Here is a 14,526-nt window from a genome sequence, read left to right on the forward strand (position 1 = left end):
GAAGCTTAATTATCTTTTTGGCTTTCTTGCCCTATAAAATCCAAATGCATTAAATTGTTGAGATACATAAAGACCCTCTAGGCAGTGTGGAGTGATGATGAATGTTCATTCTTTAATCATGTTCTGCGCTGTCTGACACTTCAGTGACTCAAAATCCTTGTGGGATCTTGTGAAACTTTGTGGAATTCACAACAGTCTTTTATTTCAGTTACTGGATTGCACCTGCAAACCAACAAACTTCTTTACAGAAGAACTGCATCTTCATTTTGTTAAGTAAGATGATAATTTTAAGTGAACCCTTAAAACCTTTCTTTTATAAAATACAGTATTCTAAGGACATTTCCTTCTGGAAAATTAGCTCTAGGCAAGTAAAGGACAGATACCATCTTAAGAAGTTGAATTAAGAAGCCTCTACTCTAGCTATCGAATGTATGACTCCAGAAAAGAGAAACAGATCATACGGTTTTATTCTAACAATTTTGTTATAGCTCTATTAATAATAAAGTTTTGATGACGTACATGAACCTTGCTAAAGCCGATCTCAGCATGGAATGTCTACAATGGAGTCAGCTACAACCGTTTACTACTTCTTTGAGTAGAGTTTAAAATTTTGATGTTTACATTGAATTTCCAAAGTACACGTAAAAAAAAAAAGAAATAGGAAGAGCATTTACATCCATTTTAATTGGTGTCAGGCATAAATTCATAAAAACAAAAGGGGAAGAAAGACCATTTAGCAGAAACCTCAAAAAGTGCAGATACAGGTTCATTGAATGACAATCTTTCAAGAGATTCTCCTGTAGGCTTGGCCTTTCTTTTAGACATTACGGTCATTAAACACTGTCACACAAAAGTTCTCAAGATAAATGAAGATGAAAGCATACTGCAGAAACAAACTGCTTGTTCAATACATTTCAATCCGTTTGTGAAGATCTCCTCAGATAATTTACCTTTTTACTGCTTTGCTTCGAGGTAGTCGGTCTCCACCTGTTACAGATTCGTTTGAATTGTTATTACCATAAATCTTTACATGGTGACCTATGCCACAAATTACATAGTATATTAACTTTCGTGCACAAAAATAAAATTGGGAAATAATAATTAAACTTAAAGAACATAGTAAAATCACAATACTATTAAAGGGGAACATCTGAATCTGATGTAAATTTGTACTGCAAGAATTTAATGATGGTCAGATGTGAAACTTTAAAAAAAAAAAAGAAAAAGTACATCAAAATGAATAATGCTAGTAGTAATATAAAGCCAAATCACACAAGATCATTTCAAGATCAATGTAATAAATGCTTATTGTTCAGCAGAAAAAAAAAATCAGGAACAATGTACAAAATAATAGTGCAAGAACAGCTGCAACCTATTTGTTCTCATCAGTTTTGAGATTTTGGTTAAAAACTTTACAGCTGGCGAGAGATGCTGCTGAAAAACTCAGATTCCACTCAGTGGGCTGATTAAGGCACATCTTTATGGACTTCAAATGTTCATTTTCTGTGTTCATGTCTATTGAATTCTGCGGCTCCGAGACTTTCACTTGTAGCGTGCTGTGAGAAAAGAAGGTGGGGGTGGGAGAGGGAAAAAAAATGAGAAAAAGTTTAGTACACTTCTCTCTTCCCCTGCAAGCAAGCAAACTGGTAAGAGGCAAGATGAGGTGGTGGCAGATTGTGTACGCTGTTGGGGTTTTTTGTTGTTTTACTGCGCTGTGTTCCAGAAACACCAAGATCAGAACCTGGCTGTGCTGCACTCCGTGCTGTAAAAGTCGATGGAGCTGAGGTCCTGGTGAGGCGCAGAGACTGTCCCAGGTCCCTCTCCTGCTGGCGCTATGGCTCTGCACAGGAAGAGGTGTGTTCTGCGGGCTGGCCTTTCTTAATTTGCGTCTAGCTGACTACTGTAAAAACATAGAGCAGGAACTGGGCAAGAATTTGAGGTTGGGTTTTTTGCTGACACTGTTAATTCAGTACAGCCATGAAAGGACTAATATATAGACAGTTTTTATTTTGTTTCAACTCAAGGAAAGTAAGTAATACAAGAAGGGAAGGAAACTCAGCCCTTTGTGGGGATCACTAAACAGACTAGGACGGAAGCGTGGATTGAATCATACTCTCATTGTCGCCATGTAGAATCACAGAATGATAAGGATTGGAAGGGACGCTTAAAGGTCATCTAGTCCAACCCCTCTGCACTGAGCAGGGACATCTTCAACTAGATCAGGTCGCTCAGAGCCCCGTCCAGCCCAACCCTGAATGTTTCCAGGGATGGGGCATCTACCACCTCTCTGGGCAACCTGTGCCACAGTTTCACCACCTTCAGCATTAAAAATTTCTTCCTTAATATAAAAAGCACTGTGATTGCACACACTCGGAAGACAAGAAGGTAGAGTTTGGAAATCCTAATTTCAAACCTCTCCATCCCTGCTAATGGTTTGATTGTTGCTTTTTTTAACTGCCTACCTCCTGCAGTGATCTGTGTCCTATGTGCAATTCATTGTTTCTCACCATCCTTTTTAAAGATTTTAAGAACTGCAAGAATGATACAAAGTTGGAAATATTTCTAATTACTGAGATAAAAAAAAATTGTTCTGTGTATTGTAACTAAGGGTAGGAGGTAACCATCATGCAATAAACTACCTCCACACAATTTCTTCTATAAAAGGGATGCTTAAGTAGCAAAAATCTCTCTTAATGGTTCTGACTTGCTGCATTTCAGGAAACCAGGTCCACCACAGGACTTGGGTGCAAATTCTCAAGGACTGAATCTGCTGAAGTGGGTGAACAGTCTAGCTGAGGACATTCAGTAACTATAAGACTATAACCTAAAACACATTAGCTTGTGTTACTGAAATACTATTGACTGACTTTGATTAAACCTTCCAATGTCATGGCAAGAGGGAAAGAGCTTGTGTAACACTGAAGTGACAATTCATTGTTACTTTTCGCAGAGCATCTGAAACACAATTGTCATTCTTTTACATTTTTATGCAAGCTCTGTAGAAGACAGTGTGCCTTTCTGACATGGTAGTAAAATGCATTTCTAACTTAGTGACCCTAGTTCCTAACCTGCAGTAACAGAGGTGCTGCTTCCATAACCTGCATTTCCTTGTGTCCTTATTCTTCTGCCTCTATCTTTTATCTTGTTTTTGCCTTGTACCCTTTTCCTTCATTCTCTTCTTGTTTGCACACACTCTTGTTGCTCAGATCTTTTCCTTCCCGTAGGAAACACAGTGCAAGTGGAAGTGACAGCAAGGTTACTTTCTGGAATTTACAGCCTCTTTAGACTTGAACCTTTGCCCTCACTTGCTGCGAGGAAAGTCAAAGCCTTTTCCTATGACCATGGGATGAAGTGTGGATATGAGATGGTGCTAGGGCTGACTCCTGAGGTCTTGCAGCTTTCCTCACCCCTGCTGCTTACGTGCTTTCCAGGCATGGCCAGGCAGCAAAACTTAAACTCTTGTCAAAGAACAGAAATAATCAACAGCTAAATGAAGAGATAGGGCTGGAATGTTGTTTTGTTTGGGGGTTTGTTGTTTGGGGTTTTTTGTTGTTGTTATCTGAAAGGAACGTAAATGCCTTGGGAATCAAGAAATTCCAAGCTATAAAGTAGTATATACCTGCAAAGTACTTTAAAGAACAGTACTTCTGCTGCATTTAAAGCAGTAGATACATAAACTGTGTTTAATGCTGGGCAAGTGCCAGACAGAAAAACCTAAAGGTTCAGGCTTCTGGAGTGATTTGGCATGTTGCTCCTGTATATAAACTAGGAATTGTACTAAATGGTTATGGCCCATTTTCCAAACACTGCTACTGGTAACAGAGTGTGTACTAGGATTTGCTGTAGTTTTCTGTACAAGGCAGGACTGAATTTGCAAAACTAGAACTGAAATCTTTGCTGGTAATTGTCATGTAGCAATCTACCTCTTAGAGAAGAACTCTAGGAGACTCGAGAGTTTGGCATGTTGAGAATGCATAAAAACAGGAATAGAAAAATGTTAAATTAATGTTTTTTTTCAACTCCTGAGCATGAGTAACATCAACATAAAAAGCCTAAGAATCTTAGGAAATTTTACCTTGATAAAAATCATAGAATGGTTTGGGTTGGAAGGGGCCTTAAAGATCATCTAGTTCCAACCCCCTGCCATGGGCAGGGACACCTCCCACGAGACCGGGCTGCTCAAAGCCCCATCCAGCCTGGCCTTGAACACTTCTGCATTAATATATTTGTTAACCAAGAAGAACCACCTAGTCTTTAATCTCACTTTTAATTCTTTTACCTGCAGTGATTTATTTTCTAGCTGTTAATGTAACAAGGTATGCAAATGGCGTATTTAAATAGTATTTTTAAAGCAGAGAATGTAATTAAGGTGTAAAATTAAATAGAAGCAGTTGAATTTCTCCACCCAGATGCATCAATAGATTCTACTCTAGATTTTGTTCCGCTCTGCTTACAAAAGGTGCACTGTGCATTAAGCATTCCTACGAAAGAGAGATGTTCCATACAACAACCCTCCTGTCAGGAAGAACTGCCGGCTACAGCCTGATGCTACCAGAAGCCATGAACTCTCTTTCGGTAGAGCTTGGAATTAAGCTGTCGAGTATCTGTACTCCACATCTTCCCAGAGTGCACCAGTAAGAGGACGGCGGTGCCTTTAACTTCCCAGACAACAGGCATTTACTCATCTTATATAATGGTCTCTAAAAAGGTTAAAATTTCCAATTCTCAAGCCATCTGTTTACTATTCCACAATTATAATCTATTTTGTTTTTATTCATTTGGGATTGATGCAGTTAAGCAGCTTCCGTGCATGTGATTTGTGGAAGTCAGCTACAGGTGCTTCTGTAACACGGGATATTCAATAGTTGTGCTTTCACTAGTGAATTTGAAGACAGACTAACACTGCTAAAAGCCTAGTAAAAAAGAATGAAGTAGTCTTTATTTTTTTTAACTTCTTTGTATCATAAACTAGTGCTATTTCTTCAAAATTCAAATGATTTTCTTCATCTTTAATTACACTACCCTCTATGCCCTTGTCCTCTTAACTGCTCTTCAAGTGCTTGAAGAATATTTACTGCTTAATTTAAAAGATTTCATATTTCAGAGTGTACAATAACTGGATTAACCATAACATGCATAACCGAGGCTATGGACACACTAAGGTCCTGTACAGCGCCAGGACACGCTGTTTTGTCAGTGCAAACTGAGGATGTCCTCGTGTGCTCTTGGCTTTCTTCGGATGCTGCTGCACCAAAACCAACGTGTCTGGACAACTGTCAGCGATGGCTCCAGGATTTTTTTCATGTGTCAACTCTCAATTCCCAAATCACCGTTACTGAATCATCTCTCAATTTACTATCTTTCAACAGCGTAGGAAGAAGAGGCAATTGCATATGTTATTCTAACAAATCATAGCAGCCCACTCAGAATAATGCTGATGGATGCTGAAGTCCTATCTAGTCTCCCCTGGCTAAGCAGACAACCCTATGTGTGGTAAAGTCTCCAGGCCTGCTAGGGCCTAAAAGGATCATCTCTCTTCATAAAATTTTCCTCGTGTCATTAAAGCAAAGGGAATTAAATACAAAGTTCTTTGAATTCAATCATCTTCTACTAAAACAAGCAACAAGGGCCCTTCCCATGCTCCAAAGAGCTAAAGCAAACCCTGCTCTTTTCCACACTTCCAGTTAAAACTGCTTGAATACAAGTATTGCTTTGTGTCATTTTGTGTGCGTTTCTGTAGTTTTACCCCAATCATTGTTATGATAACAGAAATACTGCTTTTTAATAGGAGGATGCGAGAGCAATACTGGATAAGTCGATAGGCTGCCAAGCACAAAAAGAAAACAACATGCTTTGAGCGTCTTGTTTTCTGTACAGTTTGAAACTGTATTCTTCAGGAAAAAGAGGAATTTGACACCTGTTTTATGAAAAGTACAAAGTTAAAAAAAATGTGGCTCTTTTGCTGAGTTAATCTGTGTCTACAACATGTCAAGGCCATGCAGAAAAAGTAGGAATAGGGATAAATGTTTCTTATCTGTCACCTACCAAAGTGATTGCCATCAAACATCGTGTGTTTGTATGCTGTAAAATTACTATGAAAGTACCACTGTCAGGTTTCTCTAAACCTTTTGCAACACTTATTTCATAGATAAAAACGTCTCCTTCCCAACCAGCTGAGAACTTGGTCAAACTGCTTTTTACCCCTCTGTCTGATAAAAATTCTGCAAACTGCACTTGTTAACCACCACCATCAATGATGTGCTAATGGATAGCTCAGAAAGCACAAGAGCATTCGTGATATATAGCACTGATTTAAGGCTTTTACAGAAAGGTTTCAAAAAAATACTGAGAAGAAATAATAAAACTTCAGCATCATAAAAAATTTTTTTCTGTACAAATTACTCGAACATTTCCCAGGAAGGGAAATAGTGGAATATATTAGGTTAAAGTCTACGGTGACTATAGTAGCCTCAGCATGCTTTCCACCAGAGATTGATTTGATAATGCAACATACATCGTTGAAATTAAAGCAAACCAAGCACGCACAGAAAGATATATTGTCTCTCAAATTTAAACTCATCTTTCCACAATGCCAAAATGCAACAACAAAGAAATCTACAAAGAAAGGTCTCACTTCCATTTATCAAATAGATTCTCTCTTCATAATAAGAAATAATATTTTTCAGATGAGTGGGTGGAATCCCATTTGGGAATCAGAGAGAAAAAAAGAAATGCCCTGGAAGTAGATGGCGTACTCAACTAGATCAAAGCAGCTGGGGAGATAAGCTATATTCAGGGAGTCTTTTAAAAATTAGACATAAGAGCTGGGATTAACACAGCTGGAACAGTAAAACAAATAAAACAGTCTGCAAGACGGAACCAAGAGAGGAGGTGGACTGAATGGAGACAAAAAGACAGGGTGAGGAGTCAGAATCAGCCACAGTCCCAGACTGAAATTATGGTGGAAAAGTTTCTTTTGCTCTTCACACTGACTCAGAAATGTTTTCCTGGGTTGAGGGGGAAAAAAAAAGGGTGGGAAGAAACAAGGATATAGGAATGAAATACATACATACAAAACACATGAGAAATGTGACTAAAAGAGGCTAGTAGGAATTTGCTGAGCACTTGTGGCACATCAGTGAAAGAGGATTACTTACTGGTCGCTATTTCCTGAAACTACATATTGAAATAGCCACACGCTGTTGAAGCTTTAAGCGTAACTTGCACAGAGACAAAATTATATAGCGGTGGATGCTTGTTGCACCTTTTACATCAGTAATTCCTTGTTGAAGAACACAGCAGTAAAACCAAACAGCACATAGCACGCATTTTCAGGTAAAGCTTTGGCAAGTGGAACAGATGACGACAGTTTCAGAGTCCAGTCACAGAAATAACATGACTTTCTCCCCCAAACCAGTCAGCTACAGAAAATGTTTTCGCTCCCTTATATATAACAGATCATAGGCAACATAAAAGGTTTAAATTGCAACTTCACTGCAGAAATGAGGAATTGAAACAAGTACTAAAAAAAGAAATTAATCAATCAATCAGACTTGTGCAGCCACAAAGTACAGAGTTCAGTGCTGATGGCTCCCCAGAATACGGGACAGATTTGAACGTATGTTGACAAGTTGAAGTATAGACAATGTTCCTGCCCCCTTTTAAAGTTACAATTATTTAAAGCAGCTTGACTTCAAAAGTTTTGAAGAACTGTGATCTTTTTGACAAATATCACTATGTTTCGTGGCAATAGAGATTATTTAGCAGTCCATAGAAGGCACAGGGTTCTTCAAGAACAAGGAAGCAAAATATTAATGTGGATGTGATAAAATTTTAGGGCATAATTTACTAGTGACACTAGTATTATACCTGTTAAATAAAAATATAGCCCTGTGATCTCAAATCGTTCATAGCATGCTGTCTTTAAAGATCTTGGAAACAAAAAAACAGCTAAGAATCTATCAGTTAAAAGGAAGCATCATTAATTTTATGATGAACATCATAATTAATTCTTAACATCTAGGCACCACCGTGAAACAGGTCTGCCTCTGACCATCAGTTCCATGAAAGAAAACTCCCTAATTTCTACCCATTATTAGAAGCTAGTAGCATGCAAATAAATTAAAAAAAACCCCCTAAACACCTGTTGTGCAGATGAGAAGTGTCGCATTTGCCTTAGAAACATTCTGTAACAGAAACTTTTTTTTTGCTATTTTTATTCTATTTATTCATAATTAAAAATGGTTTTCAATGAGGTACGGCTTGGAGGTTCAGAACCAAGTATGCTGGTTCGGGCTGTTCTCAGAGGAAACAGAATGCCACCGTCTCAATACTGTGCTGAAGACAGCCACGTAAATCTTGTCATTTGAGCTGAATTAATCTCAAATCTTCAATTCATAATAGTTTTTTGACATTACAAATGCAATCATATTATGGAGGGAGATCATCTCAGAAAAATGATGAGACAGTCCCTGGGAGGTTTATAAGCCACCAGACTTCTGAATTAAGGAAGGTCAAACAATAATTTGCAAATAAGTCATTTCCTTTTCTGAAATTTCTAATACTCAAATATAATTTAACAACAGCTGTGAGTAGTAAACTGATAAATATGAAATGTCTCAGGAACAAAGATGATATACAAAAGAATTTCTTCAAACACACAGGTCTCGAACTTTAAACTAGAAAGATGGGTAAGAAACACCACCACAATTTTAAGAATGGATACCTTAAGTATAGCTTTTAAATTTATATTTGTATTGTAAATAAATTTATTATAATTTAAAAATAAATGATTGGTACTGAATGTTTTGAAATTTATGCTAAGTAAGTGCCCCAATAAGAACATTGAAACGTAACTTTACTCTTTTTCTCCAAAATTTAGGCTCCATTCCAAATGGAAAACATGACACAGATAAAAAAGAACCAGCTGAGTGAGAATAAGACAATATTTTTGGGGATTAAGAAAAACATAAGTACACAATGACAAATATACAGTAAAAAACAAAAAAGAGAGTGGAACTGCGCTGCCCTCATTCCGCAGGGCTCCGAGAGCATACTTTGGCACGCACAAACACACAGCTTGGAAAAAAGAAAGCTGATGCGTGATCGAGTTTGATACTAAAGGAGAACAAAGTCTGAAGAGAGGATGCAGAGACGAGGATGTGGAACAAACAGAGCCTAATGGTCTGAATGGTGGTTCAGACATGGCTCTGAATAAAATAAATGCATAAAAGCAATGGTGTGAAATAAACAGTTCGGCAGGGACCATGGCAAAGGACGGATGCAGGTCAGGCAGTTCTGTAACAAAGGTGTAGGTGGCTGTAGTGGATCACATACGAAGCAAAAATCAGTGCTATACTGCTGGGATAGCTACTAACATTGGAAGACGTAGCCAATGACAACGGTGTAACTTTTATTGTGGGAGCTCAAGTGTTATGAGAAGTTAGACATCCTGTTTGAGCTCATCAGCCTCCCTGAGAACTTTCTAGGCTTCTGTGAGAGACCTGCTCTGGCAAGGGGGTTGGGCTAGATGATCTCCAGAGGTCCCTTCCAACCCCCATCATTCTGTGATTCTGTGTGAAAAAAAGGTAGAAAGGAAAACAGGTGGTCTGCCTTACTAAAGTAAGCATTTACATAAGAAAAGAAGTCGGTCAGATGAAAGCTGGCAATCCGATAAAGAGGAAAAAGAAATAACAGACGGAAGAGATACGAAAACTGAAGTAATTCAAGATGATACCTTAGGCATGGAAAGGAGAAGATGGAGAGAGATGTGTCTCAAGAACAGCATTATTTTATCGAGGTACACTGCAACCAATCAAAACATAATTTTGAGTCATAACCTGGTTAGGAACTTGATAAAAACGTGTGGAGTACATTTTAATTACTGCTCAGTTACAATAACTTCAATATTTTATTTGACTAGCACTGAAATAATTTATATTTTCTTTTCTATCTTTTTAATAAGGCGCTATGAAAATAGTAACTAAATAGTAATTAAAAATGCCAATTAAATTCTAAATTAGGACCTCAATCTAGGTTCTGTTTGCAGTATTTCAAAGAAGTGTTTTTCTCTTAAAATGGTACATTAGAAATGTTCTCGGTTCATAGGTAGCAGATACCCCTATACAAATACACATAGGTATAGGTCCATAAATCATACATTTCTATATACTTGTATTTGTTAAAAAACATAACTTGGGTTTCCAAACATTTTCTTCTGATTTATTTTAAAATATCTCATAATATCTTTTAAATAACAAGGAAGTAAACTTTGTTAATGAGGACCCCATAACCTTTCTTTGCTGGATGACACCCCCGAGAACACCACCATGTTTCCCATTTGACTGAGGCCACAGAGCGTGACACCACCTCAGTTACCACTGAGAGCAAAAGCGCCAGGCCAGGACGGTGCAGTGGTGCGTGCACGTGAATGCAAAATGCTGCTCTAAAAATCTTGGGCTTCCCAGATAAAACAATGTCCATTCAGATACATCCATCTAATTAGGTGTTGATCGTTGTAAAAACATCTGGCTTAATTGCAACCTGAAGGCTGTCGACAGCTTTCAGAAAGGCTGAGCGTGCCAGGGAACACCCAAGAGTCAAGGCTGTTTTGAAGGGCAGAGTGTCCTTCATGTTGACCATAGGAAACACCAGAGAAAAAAAAAAAAAGCCTTATGATAAGAAAATTCTCTTCTTATGGCAAAAATCTCATTTGTATTGAATTAATATCCTACTACCAAATGAATACAAGGAAGAAGGAACATAAAAAATGAAATATAATTTCTAACAGCTGCCAAATATTTACCTACATTTGAAACAAAATTTTTGGGTAAGTTCATAAGATTTAAGATTTAACACCACTCTGCAAAGCCCTACAAACAAATGTGTAGACTTTGTCCTGAAATACTTTAAAATAATGAAAACACGTCTATTAGTCTCAAATCTTATTTAAAGAATTACTCTAAGGCACAGCTGTGTAAGTATAGCAAAACAAACGGACACCGCAATCAAAAGGATAAACAGTGAATAAATGCGGCATTATATTTGGCTTGACAATCTGAAGGAGGTGTCAAATCATCAAAGGACAGGCTATAACTACCTTTTGATTGACTGAAAGAGGAATTAGGGAAGGAAATTTGGTGAACATCCGCCCCTTACTACTAGCTTTAGCAGATAGCAATAGAGGAACACAAAGTGAGGCAGAGTACACGCGCCTCTAGGAATTAAAGCATCTTCCTTGAGCAGGAATACTTTCCCAGAGCTCAACACCAAAATGTGGAATATTTCATAGTATAACTATAGTTATATAGTTATATATATAGTGTATATATATATACTATATATATATATATAGTATAACTAACCTGCTTTGTGCTGGTCAGACTACGTGAATACTTTATTTACAAGTTACAACACAGGCTGTATTGATCGACCTCTATCCTTTTCTATCTAACATCAATCAAAGCTCCTCTTTAAGGCAATAAACTCTTAACAGAAGAGAGGATTTTAAAAAGGATATGTACTTGTCGTATTTTCAAAAGCACTAGGCAGGCCTGGGAAAACTACCATTTTCTCTTCTAGAGAAAGGCTTAAGCAAAAAGACAGAAGCCTACATTTATATAGTATTATCAGTTCCCTAAAGAAAGCTGAAAAAATTAACCACGTCCTCAGGACTGAGAACAAATAGGAAAGCAATGAATATGAGTTTCTCAGTTTTTGAGGAAAAAAAATGAAAAAGAGATAACTAAACAATACTTAATTAAATGATGAAAAAACCCACCCCAGTTATGTATAAAACACAAAGGCAAAATGATCATGACACTACGCTACAGAAATTTCCTTGCAGGTAGAGAAAATGAAAGACTTCAGGGTTGAGTTCTTTGAAAGAAGTCTACTATTCAAAAAAGCAAAAGTTCCTTAGCTCAGAACCCCCAAAGAACACGAGGAACAGCATACCCACGGCAATATGTAAATGGCCACAGTTTAAAACAAAACAGCACCCAAAAGAGCGAAAGACAAGGGAAGGACAGACTACAGAACTGCGTTCGGCAAGTGGAATTCCAGAGTGTAACCAAGATGGAGTATCAGACTGTGGTACTGGGGCTGCTCTTGGGGCATTAAGGGGAATGAGGCAGAGACCATGAAGTTCATTAAATGGCTCAGGATTTATTATGCACGTATAGTCAACTATATATCAAGTTTACCTTTCTGCTTTTATACTTCTGCGTTACAAATGGCCCACTTACTGAGAACAGTCATTCATTTCAATATCATTTCTACATTTTCTATTAATTTTCTTACTTTGTTTTATGACTGTCTGTGAAAAAATAACTTCTTGTCTGGCAATTACAGTTATGAAAATTTCAATCTGCTTATTCTGCATCACAGGTGAAACTTACTCTGAACCCAAGTAACCTTCTGATGAAAAGCCTTTGCGAAAAGAGCTAAGACGTGGCTGTTGAAAAGGATTTCTCAGAATCAACAGATACAATGACTTACAGTATGTCTCTCTCGCATTTTACCTAACCCAATATTTTAAATCTGTTTCACGTTAGGAGTGTAGAAAGTGCTCCTTCAAGAAAGACAGAGGTGGAGACTTGCTAAAACCAATCTTTTTTTGTCACTAGGTCATTGGTGTGAGACTAACGTCTTCCACAGGAGTAGGAAAGCGATTCCTATTGTGTAGCCTTATCGCCACTGGATTGCAACAATACTGGAATATTAATGCCATATTAATGCCATACTAATAGCGATATGTAAAAAGAGATCGTAAAATTTTCCCTTACGATTTTAAGAAAATTTATGGTAACAGAAGTCAAGTTTAAGAAAAGTTTTGTCTGTTGTATTAACATAGGTGTTATTTTCCACGCACAACTGAGAGACCAATTAGACTCATAAAAATACCAACTTTTCAGTTAGATTCGTAACTCTTGTAGTAGTCAACTTTGAAATTATTACAAAGATTAGCAAATTCTCATTTTAAGACCTGCACTAATTTGATCTCATTAAGATAGCATTTAAAAACAGCATTCAAACAGAATGAAAATTTAAAATTGAATTTATATTCCCTGCCAACAAATACAATAGATTTTCTTCTAAAACTCCAGACTACTTGAAGAAAAGCCAAATTGTAAGGAAGAAAATGGAAAAGTTAATCTTAGATGAAGAAAATATCCTAGCTTCAAGTGATCGGAATTGATTGTTATTTTTAAAAGCTTTTCAATGGGAACTCCCACCCTGATACAAAGGAATGTCACGTCATCACAGCACGCAGTACTGCCTGCTACTGTAGTAGGCGCACAGCATCCTTTGCATCTCTGATAAATCCACACCCCTGAAGAAGATTGTTAAAACACTCATTACATTGTAAATTCCTAAAATGGAGTCTTCAATTGTGTCACATTTTATTGTTGGATAATTTCTTTTATTTTAGCTTGGGTCTTTGGAAGCCTTTTTGGATCTAGTTTGGCCAAGTCCAAAGCACGTGAATGTGATCTTCAGTCTTGTGAGGAAACACACTGAACCACCCTCATGGAGAGAAATACGCTTTCCTGAAAACACGTTTACGTAATTTTCTTTGACACCACAGACAGTAATAATGTTTCGGTGTTGCTAAAGAAATTAAAATGGTCAGAACAATGGTTTACAATAAAAGGGAACCGCCCCAACACATCAAATGCATTGTTGAAGCAACAGCTCAGAAGTCAAGTATTAACAAACAGCATACAGACCAACGGATCTACCATCCACCTTATCTTGAATAAAACAGGCAATAGGAAAAGGCAACTAACTCTCTTCTCTCGCTACAATGAGCACGACTAGTTTGAGTTGCTTGATACTACCTTGAGCTGTAAAAACTCAAATGCTTTATTCCCACTTGCACATTCTAACAAAAATTGAGTATACATGAAAATTCAATAACAACGTTCTGCCTACCTGCCACAACGCTTTACAATGAAACAGCATCACAACACCTCTCTCTTTGAAGAATATTTGATAAGACACCAAGATCAGTAAAACTTGAAGAAAAACTTTAAATATTGACCATAAATGTATATATAAGAACATCTCAAGCATGACAACAGAACAATGATATAATTTATGATACCACATCAACAAAAATACAGTCCAAAGAACATATGAATGAATAATGATGTTTTCATGTGCATTAAACTTCCAGATGCAAGAATTATGTTTGAAAATGCATGCATGCACAGCTAGAAATCATGTTCCTTCTTTTTAGCCAGTAGCTACACTGTAGACTAAAAATGTTTATATGATTTCCTTGGCTAGTGCAGACACTACACGACGTTGAATCAACCTGCCAAAACAAGATATCCTTTTCTATTTCAATCTCCCGATAGTGCAACAGCACCCCTAAAAAAGATTTGGGGTTACAAGTGCGGAGAAAATTCCAGAACCATCATCCTTTGTCTTTTAACATTTCCTTTATCAATGAATTTTTTGTCATATCTTTTCTAAAGACAACGACTGATATGAGAAACTATGAGTAAAAGGGAAAATAAC

At 37.3% G+C, this 14,526-nt stretch overlaps 1 protein-coding gene across 2 annotated transcripts in view; it reads right to left on the reverse strand.

Moving 5' to 3' along the window:
* Nucleotides 1–663: 663 nt before the first annotated feature.
* LCORL (ligand dependent nuclear receptor corepressor like) overlaps nt 664–14,526 on the reverse strand; it is an 85,114-nt gene continuing 71,251 nt past the window's right edge. Inside the window, exon 7 of one of the 2 annotated variants that reach the window (XM_063335562.1) lies at nt 664–1,556. In XM_063335562.1, the coding sequence (XP_063191632.1) occupies nt 1,373–1,556 (184 nt within the window). In that variant the 3' untranslated portion in view covers nt 664–1,372. The remainder of the gene's footprint in view (nt 1,557–14,526) is intronic. The other variant, XM_063335558.1, reaches the window with a different exon arrangement.

The sequence above is a fragment of the Chroicocephalus ridibundus genome, chromosome 5, assembly GCF_963924245.1.
Source record: "Chroicocephalus ridibundus chromosome 5, bChrRid1.1, whole genome shotgun sequence".
Taxonomy (NCBI): domain Eukaryota; kingdom Metazoa; phylum Chordata; class Aves; order Charadriiformes; family Laridae; genus Chroicocephalus; species Chroicocephalus ridibundus.